The sequence below is a fragment of the Artemia franciscana genome, chromosome 2, assembly GCF_032884065.1.
Source record: "Artemia franciscana chromosome 2, ASM3288406v1, whole genome shotgun sequence".
Classification (NCBI taxonomy): Eukaryota; Metazoa; Arthropoda; class Branchiopoda; order Anostraca; family Artemiidae; genus Artemia; species Artemia franciscana.
Genome location: NC_088864.1, coordinates 8,956,345 through 8,984,021, shown reverse-complemented (window position 1 = coordinate 8,984,021; position 27,677 = coordinate 8,956,345). Strand labels below are relative to the sequence as shown.

Below are 27,677 nucleotides of genomic sequence, written 5' to 3'. Positions count from 1 at the left end.
CTAATCTTACCATGTTCCTAATCTTTGTTCAAAGAACTGTGTTTCTATTCTTCCAAACTGTTTTAACCCTGGAAAGACAATCTAAAAGAAAAACAGGAAGAAAAGAGGTTGGCTTCAGTGTGCTAGAATAGGTTTGAAAATTAATGTGAAGAAGACTAAGTCACAAAGGCTAGGAATAAGTGAAGACGAAAAGGTGACATCGGATAACGAAAAGATTGATCAGGTGGGCAGCTTCACTTACCTTGGCAGTATTATTAGTAGAAACGGTGGGAGCAGTGAAGATGTTAAAAGTAGAATAGCCAAGGCTCAGGGTGTTTTTTCACAGTTAAAAAAAGTTTGGAAGAATAGGAAGACAAGTTTGCAAACCAAGATTAGAATACTGGAAGCTACAGTGAGAACAGTGGTCAAATATGGTTCTGAAGCATGGGTGCTCCGAAAAGCGGATGAAAATTTATTAGATGTTGTCCAGAGAAATTGCCTACGAATTCTTCTGGGTACCCGGCTGACTGGCCGTATTTCAACAATTAGGTTGTACGAAAAATTTGGTCCAATCCCGATTTCTAGGGCTATACTGAAAGAAAGGTTGAGATGGCTAGGCCACGTTCTGCGGAGGAAGGATGACAGATTGCCATAGATTGTCCTTTTTGGCCATCCGTATGGGGCTAAGCGGAAAGTAAGTTGTCCTCGTATGGGGTGGGATGATGTCATAAATAAAGATTTAAAGGAAATGGGAACTTCCTGGGAGGGTGTACAGAGGAAGGCCTTGAATAGATTGGGTTGGAGGAGGAGCGTAAGTAGCTGTGTTGGCCTTAGGCGGCTTGGTGCTGCGGTGAGTTATTACTATTATTAGTAGTAGTACCATAAGTGTGAGGTACTTCAGATCAGGTTAGGGATCATCATTGAAGCAGGATCGTTTAGCATTTTCTTTTTTTTTAATTCTAATGCATTTGGACTTTGATTTCCAAATCTTTTAGAACTGCTTCAAGGGAGGTCATAGCCGCCATTTGGTGTACTTCCAATTGATTATCTACTACTACTACTACTACCACTACTAATAACCCACTGCAGCACCAAGCCGCCTGAGGCCAACACAGCTACGCACGCTCCTCCTCCCACCTAATCTATTTAAAGCCTCCCTCTTTACAACCTCCCAGGAAGCTTCCATTTCCTTTAAATCTTTATTTATGACATCCTCCCAAACCAGACAAGGACGACCTGCTTTCCGTGTAGCCCCTGACGGTTGGCCAAAAAGGACAATCTTCGGTAATCTGTCATCCTTCATCCGTCGAACGTGGCCTAGCCATCTCAACCTTTCTTTCATTATAGCCCCAGAAAGCGGGATTGAACCACACTTTTCGTACAACCTACTGTTTGAAATACGGTCAGTCAGCCGGGTACCCAGAACAATCCGTAGGCAATTTCTCTGGAAAACATCTAGTAAATTTTCATCTGCTTTTCGGAGTGCCCATGCTTCAGAGCCATATTTGACCACTGTCATCACTGTAGCTTCCAATATTCTAATCTTGGTTTGTAGATTTATCTTTCTATTCTTCCAAACTTTTTTTTAACTGTGAAAAAACATCCTGAGCTTTAGCTATTCTATTTTTAACATCTTCACTGCTCCCACCATCTTTACTAATAATACTACCAAGGGAACTGAAGCTCCCAACCTGATCAATCTTTTCGTTACCTAATGTCACCTGTTCAACTTCACTTATTCCTAGCCTTAGTGACTTAGTCTTCTTTACATTAATTTTCAAGCCTATTTTAGCACCCTGAACTCGTAAAACCTCTAAAAATTCATTCATTTTGCTCACACTTTCATCTAATATGCTTAAATCATCAGGATAATCTAGGTCCAGGAGCGTTCTTCCTCCCCATTTGATTCCATGGTCTCCAATTGCCTTTCCTGTGCTCCTTAAGACGAAGTCCATCAAAATGATCCATATAAAGGGGGATAGAACACAACCCTGCTTAACTCCTGATTTAATACAAAACCAGTTGCTAACCTCATTTCCTACCTTAACCGCAGCAGTATTATTCTCGTACATAGCGCAAATCACTTTAATGTATTTTTCTGGTATACCATATAACGATAAGACCTTTGTTAACGCTGTTCTATCAACAGAATCGAAAGCTTGCTCATAATCGATAAACTAAGGACCAAAGGTGTTTGAAAACGAAGGGACTTCTCAATTATTAACCTAAGAGTGAAAACATGGTCGACACATCCTCTACCTTTTCTAAAACCGCATTGTTCTTCCCTTAAAACTTTGTCTACAGCATGTCTCAGTCTAAAAAGTATCATATTACTCAGTAATTTGCTACTTACAGAGACAAGACTAATGCCTCGATAATTACGACACTCACTCTTGTCACGTTTCTTATACAGTGGTTTAATTAAGGTTTTCCTAAAATCATTGGGTATTTCCCCTTTTTCAAAAATCATGTTCATAATCTTCAGTAGCTTATTCCTAACCTAAGAGCCGCCATATTTAAGAAACTCATTAATCATACTATCAGCACCTGGGGCCTTATTATTTTTTAATCCTTTTAGTACTGTCACTAATTCTTCCTCACTAAACAAATCTTCCTTCACATCCAAGGTATCACAAACTTTTTCATTTTCATCTATATCTTTTCCTGCAACTGTATCTCGGTTTAGCACATTCTCAAAATGTTCCACCCATCTTTCTTTAACTTTTTCCTTATCACTAAGTGTGGCCCCATTTCTATCTTTAACTGGGACTAGTCCGGATTGGCAACTCCCTTTCAATTTATTAACATGCCATTATAATATTTTACTATTATGCCGTCTAGCCGCATCTTCCAGTTCCTCAGCAATTTTATCCATCGCCTCCACTTCACATCTCCTTAGTTCATATTTTAATGCTTTCTCCACTTTCTTTACATTCCTTTTGTTTTCATACGACCTATCACTCCGATAATTCTTATACAAACCCCTTCTACTCTCTATTAAACCTAAAGCTTTTTCACTAATATTCCTAGTTGCAGTCTTAGCACTCTTCCCTAGGACACCATCAGCAACTTCACAAATTGTTTTTCTGAAATTATTCCATCCATCTTCCACATCGTCAAATTTTAAACCCTCAAGTTTAGTACTCAACTGTTCCTGGAATTTTTTTCTCAAATTTTCATCCTGAAGTCTACCAACATCATAACCTTCTGGGAGGGAGTTACCCTTCCGAAATTTCAGCTTTCAATTAACCTTAGACACTACTAGATGGTGATCTTTACTTTTAACATCAATAACGGCACTCCTATACACCCTAGTATCTTGTATTAATCCTGCTAGTCTTCTGTTTACAATAACATAATCAATAAGGTTTGCTGTCATACCATCACGTGTATACCATGTCAACTTATGGGCCATTATGTGACCAAACACCGTATTGGTTATAACTAGGTTGTTATACCTACAAAATTGCAAAAGTCCATAGCCATTACTGTTTTCTTTTCCTACACCAAATTTACCTAGGCTAGGATACCATCTATCCCTATTTCTACCAACCTGTGCGTTAAAATCTCCAAGCAAAAACACCATATTTCTACTTGGTAACCTGTCTATTTGATCCCGTAACTGTAAGTAAAATTCATCTGAGTCACTAGTATCTCCATCAGTTGGTTCAACAGGGGCATATACTACTATAACTGATACCCTGAACTTCTTAGTCATAAAATGAGTAATTAGTATTCTATTATTAATACCTTCCCAGCCTAAAGAAGACTTAGCAGCTCCATTTGTCATCGTGAGCCCTACTCCCTGTCTATGTACCCCATCCTTCCTTCCTGAGTAAACAAAGTCAATGTCACCTAATTTCATGCTTCCTACCCCTGGGATATGAGTTTCTGAAATTCCTAATAAATCCAGTTCAAACCGTCTGAATTCGTCAGTCAAAATGTCGATGCGATAGTCATTTTTTAACGTCGTAACATTCCAAGTTGTGAGCCTATTTTCATGTTCTTTAAATTTTTGAAATTATTTTGGCCCCGGGAAAAGCAATGATCCTGGATACCAGTGCAGGATGGGAACCAACATATCTTCTCAAGTCTACACCGAAGTGCTTAAGCCGGCTTAGAACCGGACAGCAATAAGTCCCTGGGACCTCGCGATGCACTTCTATCAACAAGAGTCGAAATCCTGCACAGACAGTCCAATTGATTATCGGGCTATTGAATTATCCTGGTCACGATAATTTTAATAAAAATCGTCTTAATATCTGGCCATCTTCTCCCCCCCCCCCATTTATTTTCATTATTTCGCCATTTCGCTGATCACAGTACCCTTACTGATAAGCTAGCTGCACAATTTGTGGGCACAGAAATTATAATACATAAGAATATCACTCCCTCTTTTACTGTCCCCCGCACCGTTTTGAACGATGTAATATATCATAATTGGTACAATGAGTTTGACAATTCCGTCAGTAGCCGGACGATAAACTTTTTTCGTAATAAGGATGATCTTTTGTCTCTTAAAAACTTATGCCCGTCTCCTTACTTAATCCAATTTATAACTGGACCTAGCCACGTAAATTATTTCTTACACAAATTTGAGAAAAGTGACACTCTACTCTGCCCGTATGGCGGAGTTGAAAATTGTTATCACGTGCTCTTTGAATATACTTAATTAATCTTTTCCTCGCTCGCTTTTGATAAATCGTTTAGATAATTTGTTAATCTTCTTCCCTTTCGATTTGTACTTGCTTAGTGTTTGTAAACTTACTCGGTCTAGTGATTCTAGTGATTCAGTTTCCTATTGATACATTCTGATTTGATCACTATTCATAGTTGATTTATAAAGTGATATGCTTATTATTTAGATCGTAGTCCTTTTTTATTTTCCTTTCAAGTTTTTGTTGTGTTTATTTCTCTCTTTTTGGTGTCATTTTACAGTTTTTGTAGTTGTAGATGTGAAATACGGGATTTCCGGTTCAGTCATGAATTAGCTATCTATCTTTTTAATTACATCTATCTATTAATATTTTAGTGATATTATTATTAATATTATCTATCATTATATAATGTTATCATTACGTATAATTATTATTATCTATCTTTTATTGATAATATTTATTAATTGTATCTATTACAAATTATATCTAATTATATCTATTATTAATTATATCTATAACTTATTTATAAATTAAGTATCTATCTAATTACTGTCTATAAATTATCTATATATCTATGCATTTGGAGACAATACATATTAGTCTTTGGTACTTCTTGTAATCTTCTTTCATCAGTAATCCTTAAGATCATATTTCTTTTGCAAAGATAAAGTCAAAAACCCACTGCAAAACAAAGTTCGTTTTTTTACCCACCAAAATTTGCTTACATTTGATAGTGTTATGTGAGAGCAATTCATACTCCCAAATTAGCTACAAACTTACTTGCCCTTCCTAACTACAAAATTTTGAATATAGCTAATATAAAATGTTAGAAAATCAACTATATATATTAATTACATTTTGCAAATCTAGTAATTAATTATCAATCCTTACACTTAAAACACTCGCCTAGAGTGTGTATAGCTAGGTAACTCGGTGTAAACAATGAAATACATTTTAAGTGGCAAAAAAACTTGAAAGGATGATTATCCTTCATTTTGATTTAGACAGAGATAACGAAAGCATTTAGAAACAGTGTTGCCAGATGTTTGGTTTAAAGTTTCGTGTTTTTTTTTTAGTAAAAACGCGCCGAATGAACGATTTCTTCCCCCAAAAAATGCACCGATTTGAAAGAATTAATTCGCAAACACCTCAAAAAGCGGCGAAACGACGCGAATGCGCCCCATCTGGCTACTCTGTTTACAAATGCACCGTTGGTAAGTGTTACCTGTAAATCATCGAAAATATTCCCACAGGCAACGCTAACACATTTGTATCTCGAACGTCGTGTTGCATCCATTTCAGCCGTTTCCATTTTCCTCCTCATGTGATCAAGCTTGTACTTGACAACATTTACGAACGACTGTAAATATGGATCAGTTAAGGGGCATTCACAGAAGAATGAATGAATTTGTTGAGAGCCTATCGAGGTAACAAAAATAATGACGAAGCAAAGAAAACAACAAAAAGGAAAACTAAAGTAAAATCGAAAGACAAAACACAAGAGTTGACCAATAAACCAAACAATATATACAAATAAACAATACAATTTATAGAACAAATCCCCTGATTACTCTAGAATTAAATTGTGCCACTGTGCCACTTTCACTTTGCGCTTAAACTGTGCCACAATGGACTTTTTTAAGTCTAATTAGACTTACATATTTAGAGACGACATGTCTAATATTTTAAATTCTATCAATCAGCAAACTTCTTTTGCCATTATATCGCTAGGGTTTGCAATTATGGGGGGGGGGCATTGCCCCCTTCCCAGATTTTTCTTCCCCTAAATTTTGTAAAATATCGTTTTTGCTATATTCATTTAAAAGAATCCCCCCTAGATTTCGAAAAGTGCCTTTTTATATCTTCATTAAAAAAAAACTTTCACCCGAACCTCATTTCATAAATTGTCACCCCACTCTATCACCTGCACTTTAAATGTTGTTCTGGCTGGACTTCTACATCTAAGGAAATGCATGGCAAGACAAACATGTTTAGACTCAGAAATCTTACTGAAATTATATGTTAACATTACTTTAACTAAGTTTGAGTCAAGAAATGTTATTCAAAATGGACAAAACACTCCAAAACTTGTACGCCAGTAAAATAATTAAAAAAAATAACTTTACAAATCATTTGAAAAAATTTGATGACAGAATTACCTACAAATTCACAGAAAATCAAAAAGTTTTAAGATAAAATTGACGCCTATTCTTAAATCGTGGAAGCTAATAAAGTTGACACCAATAGTTTTGACAAGAAAAATTCATTCATTTGGAGGGAGATTTTTCAGGGGAAGGGGAGTCCAGAACTGTAAAACTGTATTTCCCGGCGTTCCTTTTCCAAACTTTCAGACACCATTTCAAAATTTGAAAAAAGGGGCGTGGGAGGGAGGCGAGCTAGCTGACCTCCAATTTTTTTGGTCACTTAAAAAGGGCACTAGAACGTTCAATTCTTATTCAAATGAGCCCTCTCCCACTATTCTAGGACCATTGATTCGATACCACCACCCTTGGGAAGAACAAAGAAAAAAAAACATAAATCCGTGATCTTTCTTCTGGCAAAGAAAGCGAAAAAAAATTCCCTATTTTTGCAGATGGGAGCTTGAAACCCCTACAGTAAGGTGCTATGATACACTGAATCTGACGGTGCAATTTTCAATAAAATTCCAGGACTTTTGGGGGATGCCCCCCCCCCTTTGATGGATAACACCAAGCTGAATGAATCTTATATATTTACAATCAAACAGTTTGTGGTAACGAACTTTAGTAAGGAGCGACCCGGCTCAATAGTAGCCAAAACTCTAAAAAACAGAATTTTGATACCAATACTTACATCAAAAGAATTGCATTTAAATGCTGATTTTAAATATATAAGTTTCATCAAGATCAGTTATACCCATCAGAAGTTACGAGCCTGAGAAAATTTGCCTCATTTTAGAAAATAAGGGGGAAACACCCCCTAAAAGTCATACAATCTCAACGAAAATCACACCATCAGATTCAGCGTATCAGAAAACCTTATTCTAGAAGTTTCAAGCTCCTATCTACAAAAATATGGAATTTCGCATTTTTTGCCAGAAGACAGATCACGGATGCGTGTTTATTTGTTTTTTTCCCCAGGGGTGATCGTATCGACTGAGTGGTCCTAGAATGTCACACGAGGGCTCATTCTAATGGAAATGAAAAGTTCTAGTGCCCTTTTTAAGTGACCACAAAAATTGTAGGGCACCTAGGCCCCCTCCCATGCTCATTTTTTCCCATAGGTCACCGGATCAAAATTATGAGATAGCCATTTTATTCACCATAGTCGAAAAACCTAATAACCATGTCTTTAGGGACGACCTACTCCCCCGCAGTCCCCGTGGGAGGGGCTGCAAGTTACAAACTTTGACCTGTGTTTACATAAAGTAATGGTTACTGGGAAGTGTACAGACATTTTCAGGGAGATTTTTTGGGTTTAGGGGGAGAGTTGAGGGGGGTTACGTTGGAGGATATTTCCGTGGAGAAACTTCTCAGGGGGGGAGAGAATTTCAATGAAGGGGGCGCAGGATGTTTTAGCATTATTTGAAAAAACAATGAAAAAATAAATATGAGAAGTTATTTCTACTTAAAGTAAGGAGCAGCATTAAAACTTAAAACGAACAAAAATTATTACGTATATGAGGGGTTTACCTCGTTATACCTCACCCTTTACGCTAAAGTATTTTTAGTAATTTCAACTATTTATTCTACAGCCTTTGTGATTCAGAGGTCATTCTATAGGAATTTGGACAAAATTCAAGCTTTAGCGTAAAGAGCGAGGTATTGACGAGGGTTGAACCCCCCTCATATACGCAATAAAAACATACGAATATAGAAGTTCGTTACGTAAGTTACGTATATTTTTTACCAATGAAAACGTTTGTAAAAAATTAAAAGTTCTAGTTGCTTTTTTAAGTAATCAAAAAATTGGAGGGCAACTAGGCCTCCTCCCTCGCTCCTTTTTTCGCAAAATCTTCCGATTAATTGCAATTAATTAATATATAAATTTCGTTTTAACTATTCATGTGCGGAGAGCCAAGATCAAAACATGCATTAATTCAAAAACGTCCAGAAATTAAATAAGAAAAACAAGTCTTTTAAATGAAAGTAAGGAGCAACATTAAAACTTAAAACGAACTGAAATTACTCTGTATATGAAAGGGGCTTTTCCTCCTTAACGCCCCGCTCTTTACGCTAAAGTTTCTTACTGTTTTAAAGATAGAGTTAAGAGAAAGAGTCGAACTTTAGCGTACAGAGCGGGGCGTTGAGGAGGAAAAGCCCCTTTCATATACGGAGTAATTTCTATTCGTTTTAAGTTTTAATGTTGCTCCTTACTTTCATTTAAAAAAATTGTTTTTTTTTATTTAATCAACAGAAAAAGCCAATTTTTTTGATGTATCTGTTGATTGATATTAAAATTCTGTTTTTTAATTACCACAGACTGTTTGAAAATTAAGCATAAAAAAAGAAGTCTTTTAGTCATATTTCTTACAGGCAAACTCTGTTTCTTTAGGATTGTATTTAGTATGATATGTATATTAATCCTTGGCAGGATCAGTGCCTCTAGCAGAACACTAATAGAGATATTTCTACTAATGCATTTTCTACTAGTGGTTCTACTAGTGTTTCTACAAGGTTCTACTAGTATATTTCTACTAGTGCCAAAAATGTCAATATTTTCCCGTCAATATTAAGACAATGAGGCATCTTAAAGAATGGCTCTATATCCATAGATCAATTTTTTCAATCTATTCAAGAATCGGTCGATTATAGGCTGTTTTTTTTTAGTTTGTGCCCTCAAACTAGTTTGTGCCTCAAACCATTTATATTCTCCCGTTTTGCGTCAGAGAAAAAATATTCAGATTTAATGAAACTTACATCATTTGAAAGTTTGAATTTTGTTCTTTTCGATTGAATGGAGCAGAAGTTTCTTTTTAAAGTTAAGGAAAGGGCAGTCCCTAAAAATATTCCCGCATGCCTGCAGGAATACCTGTAGGAAAACATTATAAATCAGCTCTAAGGAAGCACCATTTACGTAATCTGAAAGCTTTGGGGGTCCCCTCTTATTCTACCCGCATTGATTGAAAATCTTGCCGACATAGGGGGCGTATCATTTATGCCGCATGTACATTGAATAGACAACGCTTTGCTGAGCAATTAGTAAGGGATTATGCAGCCCCCTTATTTAAAACTAGCGAGTCGCTAGCCCTTCGAACTGGTGACATATCTAAGGTTGTGTCAACAGTACTTTGGGAGTTCCCTGTGGCACTGTGAAAATTCGCTAATGGGATCTTTGTTTTTTAGATGGCCAGCCAACGCTAATACACATAAAATGATTTTCACGGTATCGAATGGCCTTATTAACAGAGCTGAATTAATTTACAACAGGAATAATTTATTTCTGGTTTGTGATGCTGTTGTTTATCTGGGTTACCTAATCGTGCTTCAGCTCAAGATTCAAGTTTTAAAATTTGAAATTTTTCATCAATTCGCGGTTATTTTTTAAATATTTTAAATTTTTACTTGGTTTTTAAATTTATTTTAGTAACAGATAGTTAGTTGAAAGATTTAGGGTTAAAGAGCCATTGGAACTGGCTAAGACTAAGACCGATAACTTTTACTGCAAGTCTGAAAATCTTCTCTCTCTGCATAACCTTTTCCCTTTTTTTCCAATGTAAAAAAAATATCAATTATTTTCGTTTTTATTTGACGAGCTTTGTTCAGTGATGTTTTTGAGCGGATTGTAAATCGTTACTTTGTTATATTCGTAGAATTATTCTTCAATTTCATTATTTTACATACTCCTCGATTTTGAGGGAAATAAATAAATCAATTTCTTCATAATCATTAACGATTAAAAAATTAGTTTGTTAGATTTTACAAAACATACTGCAAAACAAATTTTTGTAAAAGAAAGTTTATTTCTTAAAATTTTACACGCATAACTCATGTCCTATCACATTAACTTATGGTTTTATAACCACCGAAAATGGCAAGGAAAATGGAGATAAATCGGCATTAATCTAATGGTCTAATCTGAGCAGCGCTGAACTGAAATAGGATCAATTAAAATATATAGGGATATAATAAAGAATACTTCTCACATGATTTTCTATGATCACATGATTCATAGATAACTTCGAAGACCACACTGCCTTTCCGTGACGAAAGTAAAACAGTTCAAAATAGGGATGAAACCTTTTAATTGAGAGTGAATAGATATAAAATTATTTAACTGGATATTTCGAACACGTAAACAGTGTTCATCATCAGCAGTAAAACTCTGATAATAATTAATATATAAAAATAATTATATATAATAATTATAAAAATAATTTTATATCTATTCACTGTCAATAAAAAGGTTTCATCCCTATTTTGAACTGCTTTACTTTTTATCACACGATTCACATGATTTCTAATCAACTTTTTTTTTTTTTTTTTTTTTTTTTTTTTATTCTTAGTATATTTCTCTTAGTCTTGGTTATTTGAGCTCAGATTAATTAAAAAAAATTAATTGATTCTTTTCTAAGCCAATGGAGAACTAACTTTATAACTGACAACTCAAGTGACACCTATATTGTCACTTTAATATTCTTTTTAGTCTACAAAAAAGCACTGACATTTTACAAAAATGAAAAACTGCATAAGAACTAATAGTAGATCCATGGAAGCCCCCCTCCCTGTCTCGGGTGCCATTTTCTTCTGTGAAAGTTTCACTAACATTTGAACAAATACATTAGTCAAAACACAAAGTACTTAATATAATCTACAAAGGTTTTAAATAAACAAACCTTTTTCGTCGTTATTTATAAAGAAGTTTTGTTCTAAATAGTTAAAGGTAGGCAAAACCGAGGATGGTAATCAGACCCTAGTCTGGGTGGATTAAAACATGGGAAATCCAGTTAATGCCCGACCTTTTCTGAGGCAATCCCCTAGAGTTTAATCTTAAGAGAAAATCCCTATATTCTGTTCTACATTCGAAGATGTGTTTAAAATATACATAGAATTATAAATCACAGTCTCAGTTTAAAATACCTACCGCTCATCTATATTCTGTCTATTCAAGCATACACAGATGGTGCTAAAGTGTATTGCTTCATTTAGGAAAATAAATATTCCTTGTGACCTAGCAAACAATCACGGTAAATTGCAGATACAGGTCTATGAATGACTGTACTCGACAGAAGCAAAGGCAAATAGTTACCTTATAGTTAATAAAATAATAATTGCATTTAATTGCTTTTCCATCAGGTCCTGTCTCCGATCTCATCCTGATTTGTACTATCTTGTCGTTTTTCAGTGTATTTATCCGACTCTTTAGCATCTTTACATCAAACCGTAAAAGTGCAGCTAGGTCAGTTTCCTTCATACCTAAAGAGAAATAAGCTACAATGAAAAAGATCACCTCCTATATTACAATCTATTAGCCAGACATATCTTTCCTTTTTACTTCAGGAATACTGATTTAGGATACAAAATAACAACAACAAAACTAAAATATCATAAAAAGCAATCTTATACTAATACGATTTTATATTAGCAGGCTCCAAACCAGAACTTCAATGATATTGTACACACACACACATATATATATATATATATATATATATATATATATATATATATATATATATATATATATATATATATACAATGCCGGATGATTTCTATGTGGTTTTAATGTTCAATGTCTCTGATTCACTCTACAAGGATTTGAATAGAGCAAGTGATAAATATATATATATATATATATATATATATATATATATATATATATATATATATATATATATATATATATATATATATAGGGAAAAGGCACTGATAATTCGATAGTGTAATTTTGAAACCACTGTCGAAATTTTCCTTCAAAACAGGATAACTCTGCTTAGTCGTGACTTGGAACGCCATCTCTTGAAATCCAATACACCCATATAAGAAAAGAATATTTAATTCAATCACTTTCCTGTTTTCGAAACAAATGAGCTCTCAAAAATTTTTAAGCTATATAATGTCCAAGCTGTCACTATCTGCTTATTTTTTGCAAAAAAAAAGTTGGAGAGCATCAATGCGTCAAGATACATCTGATCTTCTCTAAAATGTAGCCATATTGGCTTTTATTGATAAAATCAAATTAAAATGGCAGCGAATATTACATGGGCAAAAATATGTTCAAGGTGTCAAAAATTCTTGTCTGGTTTAGTGGAATGGCAAGCCGATTAAAAATGTTCCCTCAACCGAATTCAAACATAAGCCCTCAAGGTCCTTCGAAATATAGATGACTCTGTCCAAACTTCACTGAACATGTAAAACAGATGAGTGGATTTGACCTTGGCTTGGTAATACAGGACCCAGAGATCGAATCAAGCTGCAGGAATGCACTGCAGGGCCGACGCAAGGACCTTAGTAGTCAAGAAGCGTCGTTAATTCTTAAATAATAATGTAAAACAGATGAGAAACAATTGGTGTCGAAATTTAAGGGTCCTCTGACGAAATAGTTGTCGACCTTACGGGTACTTTCTCAACAACGAGAGATTTTGATGATTATTATTTCTAATAATATTTCACACACTTGGGGAAATAATGGGATTAGTAATATATTTGTCTCTTTTTTAGGATCTAAATGGATGACTTAAATATCATTTTGTTATGATAAGGAGGGAGTTTGGAATTTAGGATTGCATTAAAAGTGTCTGAATTTTAGCCAAGGAGCAGTGACACTTGACAGCTATAATGTCCTCACAACCAAGCTGGCAATCTTTTCTTTTTTGACATTTCTTTTCCTTACTTCATTATTTGGTGAAAAACTATAGCCTGAATACAACATGTATGCTGGAAATCACTCAATTTTTTTGGCTTTTAGGCCAAACAATCGATCAAAGTCTGTTCACATTTTTAACGTCTGTTGCTAACATAGCAAACAGTCAAGATCGCAACAGTCATAGCCATACTGTCAAGATCCTGGTTCAAGCTCTCCTGTTTCTGCTCCTTGAGTTCTATTTGTAAGTTCTCAATTGGCCTTTTTTAAATTTCTCCATGCCAGACAATAGCTTTCTCATTCTCCTTCATTTGTTGTCCTTCTTTTCCTTTTTCTTCTCTTCTTTTTGTTTGAGGAAAGTATGGCTAAATTTAGTAGACTTTTTGTAATGGGGACATTTTCGCTTTTATCTGTTAGAATCTTGACTGAATTCAAAAAACAACACTCAACTGCAGCACTCCCGTGAGAAAAGAAAAGGCTAGTTTTAACTTCATTGGCCATTACTGGATATTTTAGCACACAAAATTTTAAGGATGACTAGATTATTCTGATACTCATCAATTCTTGTTGACAACAAAGAGAAACCTACTTTCAAGTCCAGAAGTCTAAGATCAGCACATATAGCATCTGGCTTCATCCCTTTCAGGGGTAATATTTTTACCAGATCTAATATACTGCTGCTGCAGCTGGACCATTTTCCTGGTGCCATGGAGCCATATAATGCCAAGTTCACAGCCTTTTGTAGCCCATAGCTCCATAAGAGAATATTGGACTCCAGCATTGAAGTGATCCCTCCCTCTTTGCAATGATGAAACAGTCCAATGCTCACAAAATTTTCGATACTTTCTTTGCTGAGAAACCTTTCAGCAGTGATACCTTGCTCTTTACGAAAAAAATCCACTGTAGAGATTCATCTATGCTTCTGACATATTGGTCACCTGAAAGTAAAGTATACAGACTCCAGTCACCTAATAATGAAATAGTCATATGGTCAGTAAAGGTAGAGAGATCCTTTTTGTAGAGAAACATCTCAGCAAGTACAACCACAACTGAATTATACTTATCATAAAGCAAGGTGATCATAAAGCAGATTGAAAGTTGGCAGCCAAATGAGAGAACTGTTTGAAATTAGCTTAAGTTCAGTCTACATTGTCTTTTACTTTAAAATTTTCGTAATCTTCATATATGTGGAAAGCTTGATAGTAGCAGGATTCTTACTGGGAATGAATTTGAAGAAATAATTGGATGGCTTACACCTCCCTAGAAGTTTGTCTGCTGGCAGGCAAAGTGTGTTGGAATGCACTGTATAAGAATGTATTTTACAAGCTCTTTTCTTCCTGGATTTTATGTTGGCCTACTCTGCTAGGTCACCCATGGAGAAAGTAGTACAATAGAATGTTTGGCTGGAAAGATTTATTCCCCAGCTCTTCCATAGCCCTATGGAATGTATTGTGTGTGGAGTCAATTCAGCAAGGCCCTATATCACCAAGCCACTTCCACTATAAGTAATCCTTTTCTTTTTATCAAAAATTTTGAATGCATTGTTATTTACATTATATTAGGTACATTAGAATGGAGAGTTATCATATTTTCGAAAGGCAAACAATGCTCAGATATGCACTCAATTAACTTGTCTAATCAGCTGTAATTTGGGCAATAAAACACTCATCAAAAATATGGTGACAGCCTTTCCATCCACATCAGACCATAACCTCACTCATAGCTGCAACTTCTTCTGACTTTTGTGATTGTTGTATCATCACATGCATGATGATATATGATCATCATGTTAGGTTAACAGGTCTCTGAAGTAGGGATAAAGTGCTTCTTTCACCAAATATATAGAGCTTCTAAGGCCCAATAAAAAATTCATCTGGTACTGCTGTCCTAAACATTGCCTAAAGACTGTACCCAAAGCCTTTATTCTGACAAAAAGTTGCAGAGAATTCAAGTCTACAATTTTTAGTGCCATATCAGTTCGCCTCTCTGGCAGTTGTCTTTGGGATGGGACAAACTCAAGGAACCATAATTCCAGAGTTTTCATCTGTAGAAAGACTAACATATTATTGGAATTGATTCATTTTCAGTTTTAGCGTAACTTTAATTTTGTGACTGTCACTCTTGGAATGTTGTTTTGGTGTCTGAAAGCAGAGCAGCACATGTAACTTAACATAATGCAGCAAACCAAACACATGAAGCCACTTTCACTTAAACACCAGTGTACAACTTGAGATACACGTTTCCATTGAGGTCTTGCTACTTCAACCAGAATAAACCAAACTTTTTTCAAACCAGCAAAGACCCACAACTGAAGGATGTCCTCAAGGCTACAGAAAATGGATGGTAAAGCTGCCAGTCAAATATTGTCATGTTTTGGAGCATCCAGAATGAACTCTACAGCAATGGCATCATCTTTAAAGGAGAGACTCATGATACCCTAAGCTTTACAACCTGAAATCCTGACACAACTACATGCTCCCTACCTTGGCATGAATAAAACCAAGCAATAGGCATGCATGCTGGTCTACTGGCCAATGTCTGATTGGTGACATTGACTAGTATATCTGGAAGTGCAGATCCTGTGCCAAAAATATGCCTTCAAACCAAAAAGACCCCTTGATCAACCATTCTGTCCCACCTCTGCCATAGCAAAAGACTGCATCTGACCTCTTCAAGTGGAATGGAAAGGATTTCTTAGTCAATACAGAATATCACAGTCTGTTTTATGAAGTAAATAAACTGAATACTCTCATGTCAAAGGCAGTGATTAGCAAACTGAAAACCTATTTTGCTCAATATGGAATACCAGTGGTATTCATATCTGATAATGGCTCACAGCATGCCTCAACAGAATTCCAGGGATTTGCAAAGCCATGGGGATTCATGAACCTCACATCCAGCCCACTCAATCTGTAATCCAACATACTAATCAAGAAATCAGTACAGACAACTAAGAGCCTGATGACCAAGGCATCTGAAAATGTTGATAACCCCTATATGGGACTATTAGAGTACAGGAACATGCCTGTAGATGGCCTAGCTGTACCAGCTTAACTCCTGATAAGCCACCAGCTAGAATTGATCCTACCATGCAGGACCTACCATCTACAAAAGAAAGCAGTCCCAGAAAAGGAATTCCTGAACTCCCATGTGGAAAGGCAGCAGCAGCAGAAGTCTCATTATGAGAAATCAGCTGAACCCCTGTCACCACTTGAAGTAGGGGATTCAGTACATGTCCAAGCATCCCCACAGGGCATCTGGAGTCCAGCAACTGTCATTGCTTGTTCAGAGCTGCTGCAACTATATATTGTGGGAACAGAGGATGGGCCAGTGATAAGAAGGAATAGGAAGCACCTATTAGACCTTCCACAATGTCATTCTGAAGATAAACAAGGCAGGGCTGCATCAGTCTTGCTAAACCGGCAATTGCCCAAAATACCTGCTGGCAGAGATTGCACACTGCCAGCAGAGTCACAGAACAAATGTTACAGCTCATCCTTACCTTTCACACCATTTCAACTAGCTGCACCCTGCATGTAGGTAACACTTGCTGGAGGTTCTGGGATGCCAGATAGACATACAGTGGTGAGACCTAGCACCAGCTCCAGTACCACCACTATTGGTTTATATCAACCAATCCAAACCAGGTCTGGAAGAGCTGTCAACCCACCTAAAAGGCCCAACTGGTAAATAGACAGTACAAGAGGAATAAGAAGTGAACTAGCTAGTGAATATGTAAGAAGCAAGCCTAATGCCTTGTCACATGTACCTTTCTGAATGTTTTTACAGTGTGTAAGCCTACTCACAGTGGATGAGTAGAAGCAAATGTTGAGTGTTGATGAAAGAGGAAATACAGGCAGCTTAAATGACAAAAGTAGGAAGATATAGCATTATGCTATGCTTGTGCTTAATTCCAAGCTGTGCCTATACCATGCTTAATGTAATGCTTGTGCTGTACTTATTCAGTGCTTTATTTTATAGGAAGTCTGGGTCAATAAACCTTGTTAATACAAACATTGCACTTACCTTCTCAGTTTGCAATTTAACTTAATGTGTCTGTGAGTGCATAATTTCCCAAATATTATTTGGAAATACTTTAAAAATTGTATAATAATATTGATTAATAGAAGGATCCTTAGTGTTAGTGTGCAATTAAACCTATTGAGAAGGAAACATGTTAAGAAAACAATTCTTACCTCACAAAATGCAGAAAAATTGTAGTCAGTCAGTCCTTAAAGCACTTCAATTTGATTTACCCTCAATAACCCAAATGTACAGATTATACATTTTACCTTATATATATATTAATCAATAACAGATAAAATAAACAGATAAAATAATGTACAGATTATATGTTTTACAGTTATCCAAAGTTATGTATTTCCCTTGCATTTTTCTATACATAGCTCTTTTGTTTCAACTTAATGGGCCTAGGGTTAACTGCTTTACAGATTTTTGTAGTTAAAGATTAATTAACAATAATTTTTAAAGAATGTTATTTATACTCATTGTATATATTTTTGTACAATCACTGAACTTTTACCCACAGATCAAGGAACTAGATATGTCCAATGGCATTATAAAATGGATTGCATCTTTGAAAAACCTTAGGATTGCAATATATGTAACTCCATTTTTTCAGCAATATGTAACTTCAACTAGCAAAATTCTGGTAAGAAATGAAGGTATAATAAAGAAACTTCAACATTGTTTTCCTAAATATGTCCTTTTTATCTAAATATGCCATTTTTATTTTTCTCCAATATACAAATATATACTTTATGGTTTGAGCAGGCTATTTGGCTCTCTACTTTTTCTTCTATCTTAAAACCAACAAGAGTTCTATAAAATCATGCAGTAAAGATTTTAGCCCGCATATAAGTCTATTCAAAAAATTGACCCATCTTTGAAAGTTTTTCTGGCTGTAGGCCTTCATGAATTATATGTATTGTGGTTTAATTTTGGACTGCAGCAGGATATTCAGCCTTGTTGTTTTGGTGGTTTATTGTCCATTAAGCATACTGTTCATTCTCATAATACAAGTGGTAGTGTTGACTTCTATGTACCTAGAGGTAGGCTATTTCTTCCTGTTCATGGTTTTCTGTTTTTATAGAGGCACAAGGAAATGCAATAGCTTAACTAGTGATATTAGGATTATTGGAGACTCTAATATATTTGGAATATGCATAAAGAAACTGCCTTTTTCTGAATAAAGTTTTGGTTGATTGATTAATTTATTGTGGGGGTTTTGTTGATATGATGTTACCAAAGGAAAAGTATAATATATGATATTATTTTGACTTTATTGTTTAGTGTGGTGGTATTAGTGCCATTGGTGGCCAAGTGTTCTTTTTCTTTTAAGGATTTTATTTTTTCTGGTAAAATTCTAATTAATTGACTTCTTACTGTCTCAGAAAGGGTTTAGGTTAGGAAAATTAAACTTTCAAAGATGAGTCTAACAGCTAAAGTATGTCCTGGGAAGGTATTTTGAAGTACCCACCTCTACTCCTTCTCCCTCTATAGGGCCCTGAAATTTGCCTACATGACAGATCTATACCTATTGAAATTTTGACAAAACAATATTTTACCTTAATTTTCAGTTACTAGTTGCTTTTTCTTGGCCTTTAGTTCTGAAAATGCAATTCCTGTTATTTGAATAGAATTTTGAGCCATATCAATGTTCAAAATTTAGGAAATGTATTTGCATATCTTTAAAACCCTGTAAAATGGAATTGAGCAAAGTTATGAGGCTGAAAAAAATTTTGTCTACGAAATCTACAGACTAAAGTATGTCCAGGGAAGGTATTTTGAAGCAACTACCTCTACTCCCTCCCTCTCAAATTCCTTCTCTCTTTCAAAATTGTTTTCAGCTTCATAACTTTGATCAATTCTATTTTATAAGGTTTTAAAGATATGCAAATACATTTCCTAAATTTAAAAAAAAAAACATAGATATGGCTCAACATTCAACTCAAATAACTGGAATTGAATTTTCAGAACCAAAGGCAGAGAAAAAGCAACTAGTAACTGAAATTTAAGGTAAAATAACTTTAAGTAACTGAAATTTAAGGAACATACTTTAGCCTGTAGACAAATCCCTGAAAATTTCATTTTCCTAACCTAAACCCTTTCCAAGATAGCAAGCAGTAAATTAACTAGAATTTTACAGAGGTAGGCCTAGTTGCTTCAAAATACCTACCCAGGACAGACTTTAGTCTGTAGATTCATCTCTGAAAGTTTTATTTTCCTAACCTAAACCCTTTCTGAGATAGCAAGAAGTCAATTAACTAGAATTTAACCTTTTTTCTACCTCCTCCAGAGACAAGCTTTGCTTTTTAGGGAAAGTAGCAATAGTTTTTTTTATGTGTTTTGTCAATAAATTATCTCTAGGCTATTATGAGATAAGAATTATTTTCCTGGTATGCTTTCTTCTTGACATGAATAAATATAGGCTACATTGATTTCACATCCTGAATATTATAAAGTAAGAATTCCATTATTTTAATGTATTCTTTTGGTTCTTAGATATTCCATGAACTTTATATGGGACAACCAGAAAGGGTGAGTGCATCTTTCAATAATTGACGATTATATTTGGAGAGGGCATACAAAAAGGAGTCGAGTTGGCTAGTACATTTACCTTGTCCTGATGTTACTTATGGAATCTTGTAGCCTAGGCTATCTTGATTAGCTTTGTTCTGAGAAACATTTTTGTCACTTACAAGGATTTCTGATCAGCATATCTAATATTAAACGATCTTCTATTTGATAAAATCCTCTACTGACTAAACGAACCAACTGTTTCAAACCACTTGGAACTTCTGTGATAAATTGATCCTCCATTTTCTCCTGCTTTAAAAATTGTTGCTCAATTCAGGCAATATTGACAGTATTTCCACAACAGAAAAGAAACAATCAAACCGCAGCTCAGACATATAGGCACACAGAAAGAAAGAGAGAGAAAAAAAAAGCACCTACAAACACACTGAGTCAGACACACAAACATGAGGACAAGAAAATCGCTATTCAGACACATATGCATACGGAGAGAGCTAGAGAGAGAGAGAAAGCCAGACACACCGAATCATACGCACACACAGACAGACACAAAGACAAGTAAATGACCACTCAGACATAATGACACAGAGAGAGAGAGAGAGAGAGAAAATAAAAGACATACAAACACAGAGAGTCAAACATAAAAAAATACAAAGAGAAACAAACAAACACCCACTCAGACGCACAGGCATAGAGAGTGAGAGAGACAAAAACATACACGAACATACAGATTTGACAGATATGAGGACAAGGAAACATCCGTACGGACTCACAGGCACATAGAGAGAGACAAAAAAACTACAAATAGACAGAGTAAGATACAAAAACCTGCAAAGACAGACACGGGGACAAAATAATATCTGCACAGACACAGAGGGGCAGAAAGAGAGAGAGAGAGTGAGAGAGAGAAAGAAATAAAAGCATTTTTGACTACAATAAACTCAGCTAGCTGATAAATCCCGGGTGTTTTAGATGACGACAACTAATTTACATTGATTTAGCTGCTTTATAAGTTAAGTTTGTCTAAGTTCACCTAGTGGGGGGGGGCACAGTAAGTGGTCGTTCTCTGTGCCTCACTCTAAGTCTCCCTCTTTGTGTCTGTCTGTCTGAACAGGTGTTTGCTTGTTTCTGTTTGTGTGTTTCTATGTCTGACACTGTGTGTTTGTATGTGTTGTTTTTTCTCTTTCTCTGTGCCTGTGGGTTTGAGCGGATGTTTGCTTGTCTCTATATCTATCTTTTTGTGTTTGTGTGTCTGTCTCTGCATGTTTGTGTGTATTCTCTCTTCCTCTCTTTTTTCTTTCTCTCTCTCTTCCTCTCTCCCGCTCGCTAGATCTCGCTCTCTCGGACTCGGAGACAAGAAAACATAAAAAGACAACGAGTCAGAATGACGCAGACAGACGCAGGAACAAGTAAACGGCCGCTCAGACACAGAGCCATAGAGAGAGAGAGAGAGAGAGAGAGAGAGAGAGAGAGAGAGAGAGAGAGCGAGCGAGAGAGAGAGAAAAAGAGAGAGGGAGAGAGAATACACACAAACATGCAGAGACGGACACACAAACCCAAAAAGACAGTCATAGAGATAAGCAAACAGCCGCTCTAACCCTCAGACACAGAGAAAGAGAGACAACAACACAAACAAACACACAGTGTCAAACATAGAAACACGCAAACAGAAACAAGCAAACGCCTGTTCAGACAGACAGACACAAAGAGCGAGACAGAGTGAGGCGCAGAGAATGACCACTTACTGTTGCCGCCACACTAGGTGAACTTAGACAAACTTAACTTATAAAGCAGCTAACTCAATGTAGCTTAGTTGTCTTCATCTAAAACACTCGGGATTTATCAGCTAGCCGAGTTTATTGTAGTCAAAAGTGCTTTTATTTCTCTCTCTCTCTCACTCTCTCTATGTTTTTGTCTCTCTCACTTTCTGTCCCTGTGCGTCTGAGTAGGTCTTTGTTAGTTTCTCTTATTGTGTTTGTATGTTTGACTCTCTGTGTTCGTATGTCTTTTCTCTCCCTCTCTCTCTCTCTCTCTCTCTCTCTCTCTCTCTCTCTCTCTGTCATTATGTCTGAGTGGTGGTTTACTTGTCTTTGTGTCTGTCTGTGTGTGCATATACCGAGATCCGTTGATTTTTGAATTTAAAAAAGAGGGAATAGTTGTGGAGAAAAGTGGAAGTCATGGCCAAGTGAGGCGCAGAGAATGACCACTTACTGTTGCCGCCACACTAGGTGAACTTAGACAAACTTAACTTATAAAACAGCTAACTCAATGTAACTTAGTTGTCGTCATCTAAAACACTCGGGATTTATCAGCTAGCCGAGTTTATTGTAGTCAAAAGTGCTTTTATTTCTCTCTCTCTCTCACTCTCTCTATGTTTTTGTCTCTCTCACTTTCTGTCCCTGTGCGTCTGAGTAGGTCTTTGTTTGTTTCTCTTTGTGTGTTTGTATGTTTGACTCTCTGTGTTTGTATGTCTTTTCTCTCCCTCTCTCTCTCTCTCTCTCTCTCTGTCATTATGTCTGAGTGGTGGTTTACTTGTCTTTGTGTCTGTCTGTGTGTGCATATGACTCGGCGTGTTCGGCTTTTTCTCTCTCTCTAGCCCTCTCTGTATGCATGTGTGTCTGAATAGTGATTTTCTTGTCCCCTTGTTTGTGTTTGTATGTCTGACTCAGTATGCTTGTAGGTGTTTTTTTTTTCACTCTCTCATTCTTTCTGTATGCATATGTGCCAGCTGCGGTCAGCTCTTTCTGTCGGCTGCGGTCTGACTGTTCCTTTTTCTGGTGTGGAAACACTGTTAATATTGCCTGGATTGAGCAATAATTTTTAAATCAAGAGAAAGTGGAGGATCAATTTATAACTTAAAAAGATAAATCTTCTGAAAATGATGGCAGGGGGGAGGTATGGAGCTAACTCAGCAGTAATGAGAGAATTTTACATCAAGTATATACGACCAAAAATTGAATATGGGGCCACTATATATGGCAGTGCAAATGAAGGTCTGCTAAATAAGCTAGAAGTTATACAAAACACAGCTATAAGGATTGCTTTTGGTGCAAAACATACCACACCAATTCCATTCTTATTAATTGAATCTGGCATAGAAAAACTGTCAACAAGAAGAGATGTACTATTACTTAAATATATTCAGAAACTATGGACATCAGATAAAAATCATCCAATCAAGAAACATATTGTCAAGCGTGGGCTATTCCATACCATGAACCCAAATAAACTAAGGAAACATTTAAACCCATTTGAGAAAGCAGAAGCACTGATGACAGTAGAAGGCTTGAATTTCTCTATTACTAGAATGTTGCAATATAAGAAACCCATAGAAACCCCACCATGGCTTTGGATGCAAATACCCTGTACCATAGAAAAAATACAAAAAAATGAAAGAAATCCACTACACACAAAAATGGAATTTAACAAACTTATCACAGAAAAATTTCAAAATTTCTGTCTAATATATACTGATGGATCCAAAATAGAAGGAAAGGGAGTGGGAGCTGCAGCTTTTGTTCCTCAGAAGAACTTAGTGGCATCCAGATCTCTAGGACAATACTCAACAGTCTTTGAAGCAGAAATTGAAGCAATAGAGATAGCGCTTGATTTAATCCAAAAGGCCACAATAAAGGACAAAGAAGAACGAAAATTTGCTATTTGTAGTGACTCAAAAGCTGCTATACTGAGCTTACAAAATTTTACTTCAAACCAAAACCAAGAAGTCAGCTTTTGTTACAACACACTTCTCCAATTGCTCCAAAATGGATATGAAATTCAGCTTGTATGGACACCAGCACATGTAGGTATACAAGGCAACGAAATGGCTGATAAACATGCAAAAATAGCAGCAGCACAACCCCATGACTGTGTAGAGGGAAATGAATATAAGGAATTGAGAGCAATCAGAGGAGGATTGAGAAAAAGAAGATTTGGACTTTTGAAGGATTTAATCCATGGTCAGCCTTGTAGCCCAGAAAAAACATAACCACTTTGATAGTAAAATTTATAGTAAGTTGAAAAAGAGAAATTGTAATTTGTTATTCCGTTTTCGATCAGGTCATGTAAGTACTAATGCTAGACTATTTAGGATTGGGAAATTTGGTAACTCTGCTTGTAATGCTTGTAATTTGAAGAATGAGACTGTACATCACTTTCTAATTGAGTGTCCTTTTTACGAGAGACTTAGAAAGGATATGAGAATTATATGCCAAAAAGAAAAGCTAGGCAGTCTCAATGTTAGTCTTATGCTTGGGATAGGGATAAATGATGATGTTATAAGACTTGAAATGATAATGATGTTTTTGAAATTTGTGAAATTTAGTGGCAGAATGGATGATTTTAGCTAGGATTATATATTATTTTAATTATAAAAAAAAAAAAAAAGATTTTTTTTTTTTTTTTTTTTTTTTTTTTTTTTATATGTTCTAGTGTTATGGAATAAATATTGAAGAGGGTGGAAAGGAATTATTTGCTTGTTGTGTGTTATTTCTGTATTCATTGTTTATAAAAAAAAAAAAAAAAAAAAAAAAAAAAAAAAAAAAAAAAAAAAAAAAGACTGAGAGAAAAGAGATTATGAAGTTTGTTTCAGATTACTGCATCAAGAAACAAAGAGAAAAGTGTGGAACAAGGAAGATCGTCTCAACAGAAGCTGGATTCTAGAGGAGACGTTAATAATCAACAACAACAACAACAACAACAATTTATAACACAAGTCCATGTGATTTGAAACAGTTGGTTCGTTTGGCCAGTAGAGGATTTTATCAAATGGAAGCTCGTTTAATATTAGAGATGCTGATCAGAAATCCTTGTAAGTGACGAAAATATTTCTCAGAACAAAGCTGATCAAAATAGGCTACAAGATTTGATAAGTAACATCAGGACAAGGTGAATATACTAGCCAACTCGACTCCTTTTTGTATGCCCTCTCCAAATATAATTATCTATTACTGAAAGATGTACTCACCCTTTCTGGTTGTCCCATATAAAGTGCATGGAATATCTAAGAACCAAAAGAATACATTAAAATAATGGAATTCTTACTTTATAATGTCCAGGATGTGAAATCAATGTATAATTATTCCTGTCAAGAAGAAAGCATACCAGAAAAATATTTCTTACCTCATAATAGAGATTATCTATTGACAAAACACAAAAAAAAAAAAATATTGCTACTTTCCCTAAAAAAGCAAAGCTTGTCTCTGGGGGGAGGTAGAAAAAGGGTAAAATTCTAGTTAATTGACTCCTTGCTATCTCAGAAAGGGTTTAGGTTAGGAAAATGAAATTTCAGACATCAACCTACAGACTAAAGTATGTCCTGGGGAGGTATTTTGAAGCAACTATCTCTGTAAAATTCTAGTTAATTGACTTCTTGCTATCTTGGAAAGGCTTTAAGGTAGGAAAATGAAACTTTCAGGGATGGGTCTACAGGCTTAAGTATGTCCCAGGAAGGTATTTTAAAGTACCACCTCCACTCCTTCTCCCTCTAGATGGTCCTGAAATTTGCCAACATGACAGGTCTATACTTATTGAAATTTTGACAAAACAATGCTTTACCTTAAATTTCAGTTACTAGTTGCTTTTTCTCTGCCTTTAGTTCTGAAAATGCAATTCCTGTTATTTGAGTAGAATTTTGAGCCATATCTATGTTTTTTTTTCAAAATTTAGGAAATGTATTTGCATATCTTTGAAACCTTGTAAAATGGAATTGAGCAAAGTTATAAAGCTGAAAACAATTTTGAAGGAGGGAAGGAATTTGAGAAGGGGGTCAGGTAGTTGCTTCAAAATACCTTCCCTGGACATACTTTAGTCTGTAGATTTTGTAGACAAAATTGTTTTCAGCCTCATAACTTTGCTCAATTCCATTTTATGAGGTTTTAAAGATATGCAAATACATTTCCTAAATTTTGAAAAATAAAACATTGATATGGCTCAAAATTCTATTCAAATAACAGGAATTACATTTTCAGAACTAAAGACAGAGAAAAAGCAACAGGTAACTAGTAAGTAAAAGAGGGAAATGTCCCTTAAAAGTCAAGGAATCTCAATAAAAATCACACCATCAGATTTGGCATATCCAAGACCCCCATTGCAGAAGTTTTGTATTTTATTGCCTGAAGAAAGATCATGGATATGGGTTTATTGTTTGTTTGCTTGTTTTTTTGTTTTCCCCAGAATTAATTGCATCAAACCAATAGTCTTAGAAAATTTGAAGAGGGCTGATTTGAAAAATTGAAAGTTTTAGTGCCCTTTATAAGTGACCAAAAAGATTGGAGGGCTACTAGCCCCCTTCCCACTGCCCTTTTTCTTGAAGTCATCTAATAAAAATTTTGAGATAGCCATTTTGTTCAATATAGTTTAAAAGCCTAGTAACTAAGCCTCTAAGGACAACATGAACACCCACAGCCCCTGGGAAAAGGTTTGTAAGTCATGAAATTTGACTATTATTCATGTGTAGTATTTTTTATTGGTAAGTATAAAGTCCATTTTTGGGTAGGGGGGATGAATTTTCTATGAGGGGATTTTCCAAGGGGAAAATTTTCCATGGGGAGGACAGTTTCTGGGGAGTAAACTTTCCAAAGAATATTTTCAACTTGCAAGAGGGGGGTCACCCCTTTTTCAATACCTTGGTCTTTATGCTGCTGAATAAAATTTTAACTTATCATTTTATTTTATTTATGATGTGGGAAAACTGCTCTAGAATTTACAGTAAAGACATTTTTTCAAACTGTTTAATATGTGTGTGATTCATTTAAAACTGATTTATGATTATCAACAACAAAGCTTATCATTATTTTTTGTTCAATTCAGTTTTAGAGCAGAAAAAATAGTTATATATATATATAAAAATATATATATATATACATATATATATATATATATATATATATATATATATATATATATATATATATATATATATATATATATATCTATGTGATTTCAGCTCTTAGAAACATTATTCTGCCAACTTCTTTTTATGGAAAGTAGTAGGGAGGGGGACAATACTATAGACTCTACACCCTTATTTGGGGACTATATATATATATATATATATATATATATATATATATATATATATATATATATATATATATATATATATATATATATATATATATATATATATATATATATATATATATATATATATATATGTATATATATATATATATATATATATATATATATATATATATATATATATATATATATATATATATATATATATATATATATATATATATATATATATATATATATATATATATATAGGGTTAAGGCTCATTCAAGTGCTGGTCTATATTAATCACTAATTTAGGAAAACAGTCTTCCTCTTCTCCTTCTGTCTTCCTGAATGTGTTTGTGCTGTTGCATTGGTGATTTCTCTTTTTGTTATATATCTATGTGATTTCAGCTCTTAGAAACATTATTCTGCCAACTTCTTTTTATGGAAAGTAGTAGGGAGGGGGACAAAACTATAGACTCTACACCCTTATTTGGGGTCTATAGCTTGCCTATACTTAGATGAACTGCAAATTCTGGTCATTGACCTACTTATAGACAAGTATCCAACACTTATCTCATTTGCATAATATTTCTGTCTGAACATGCTTGATGAAAAAAAAGTAAACCACTTCATTTGAATTCAAGTTCGACTAATTGTATTTACAATTTACTATTGAACTTCATGTGACATCA

At 35.1% G+C, this 27,677-nt stretch overlaps 1 protein-coding gene across 3 annotated transcripts in view; it reads right to left on the bottom strand.

Moving 5' to 3' along the window:
* LOC136037063 (general transcription factor IIE subunit 1-like) overlaps positions 1-20,376 on the bottom strand; it is a 41,427-nt gene extending 21,051 nt beyond the window's left edge. The window contains exons 1-3 of one of the 3 annotated variants that reach the window (XM_065719502.1): positions 20,141-20,376; positions 11,865-12,031; positions 5,863-5,997 (exon numbers count right to left, since the gene is read on the bottom strand). In XM_065719502.1, the coding sequence (XP_065575574.1) occupies positions 5,863-5,997; positions 11,865-12,031; positions 20,141-20,261 (423 nt within the window). In that variant the 5' untranslated portion in view covers positions 20,262-20,376. The other 2 variants (XM_065719511.1, XM_065719518.1) reach the window with 2 other exon arrangements.
* Between the last annotated feature and the right edge of the window lie 7,301 nt (positions 20,377-27,677).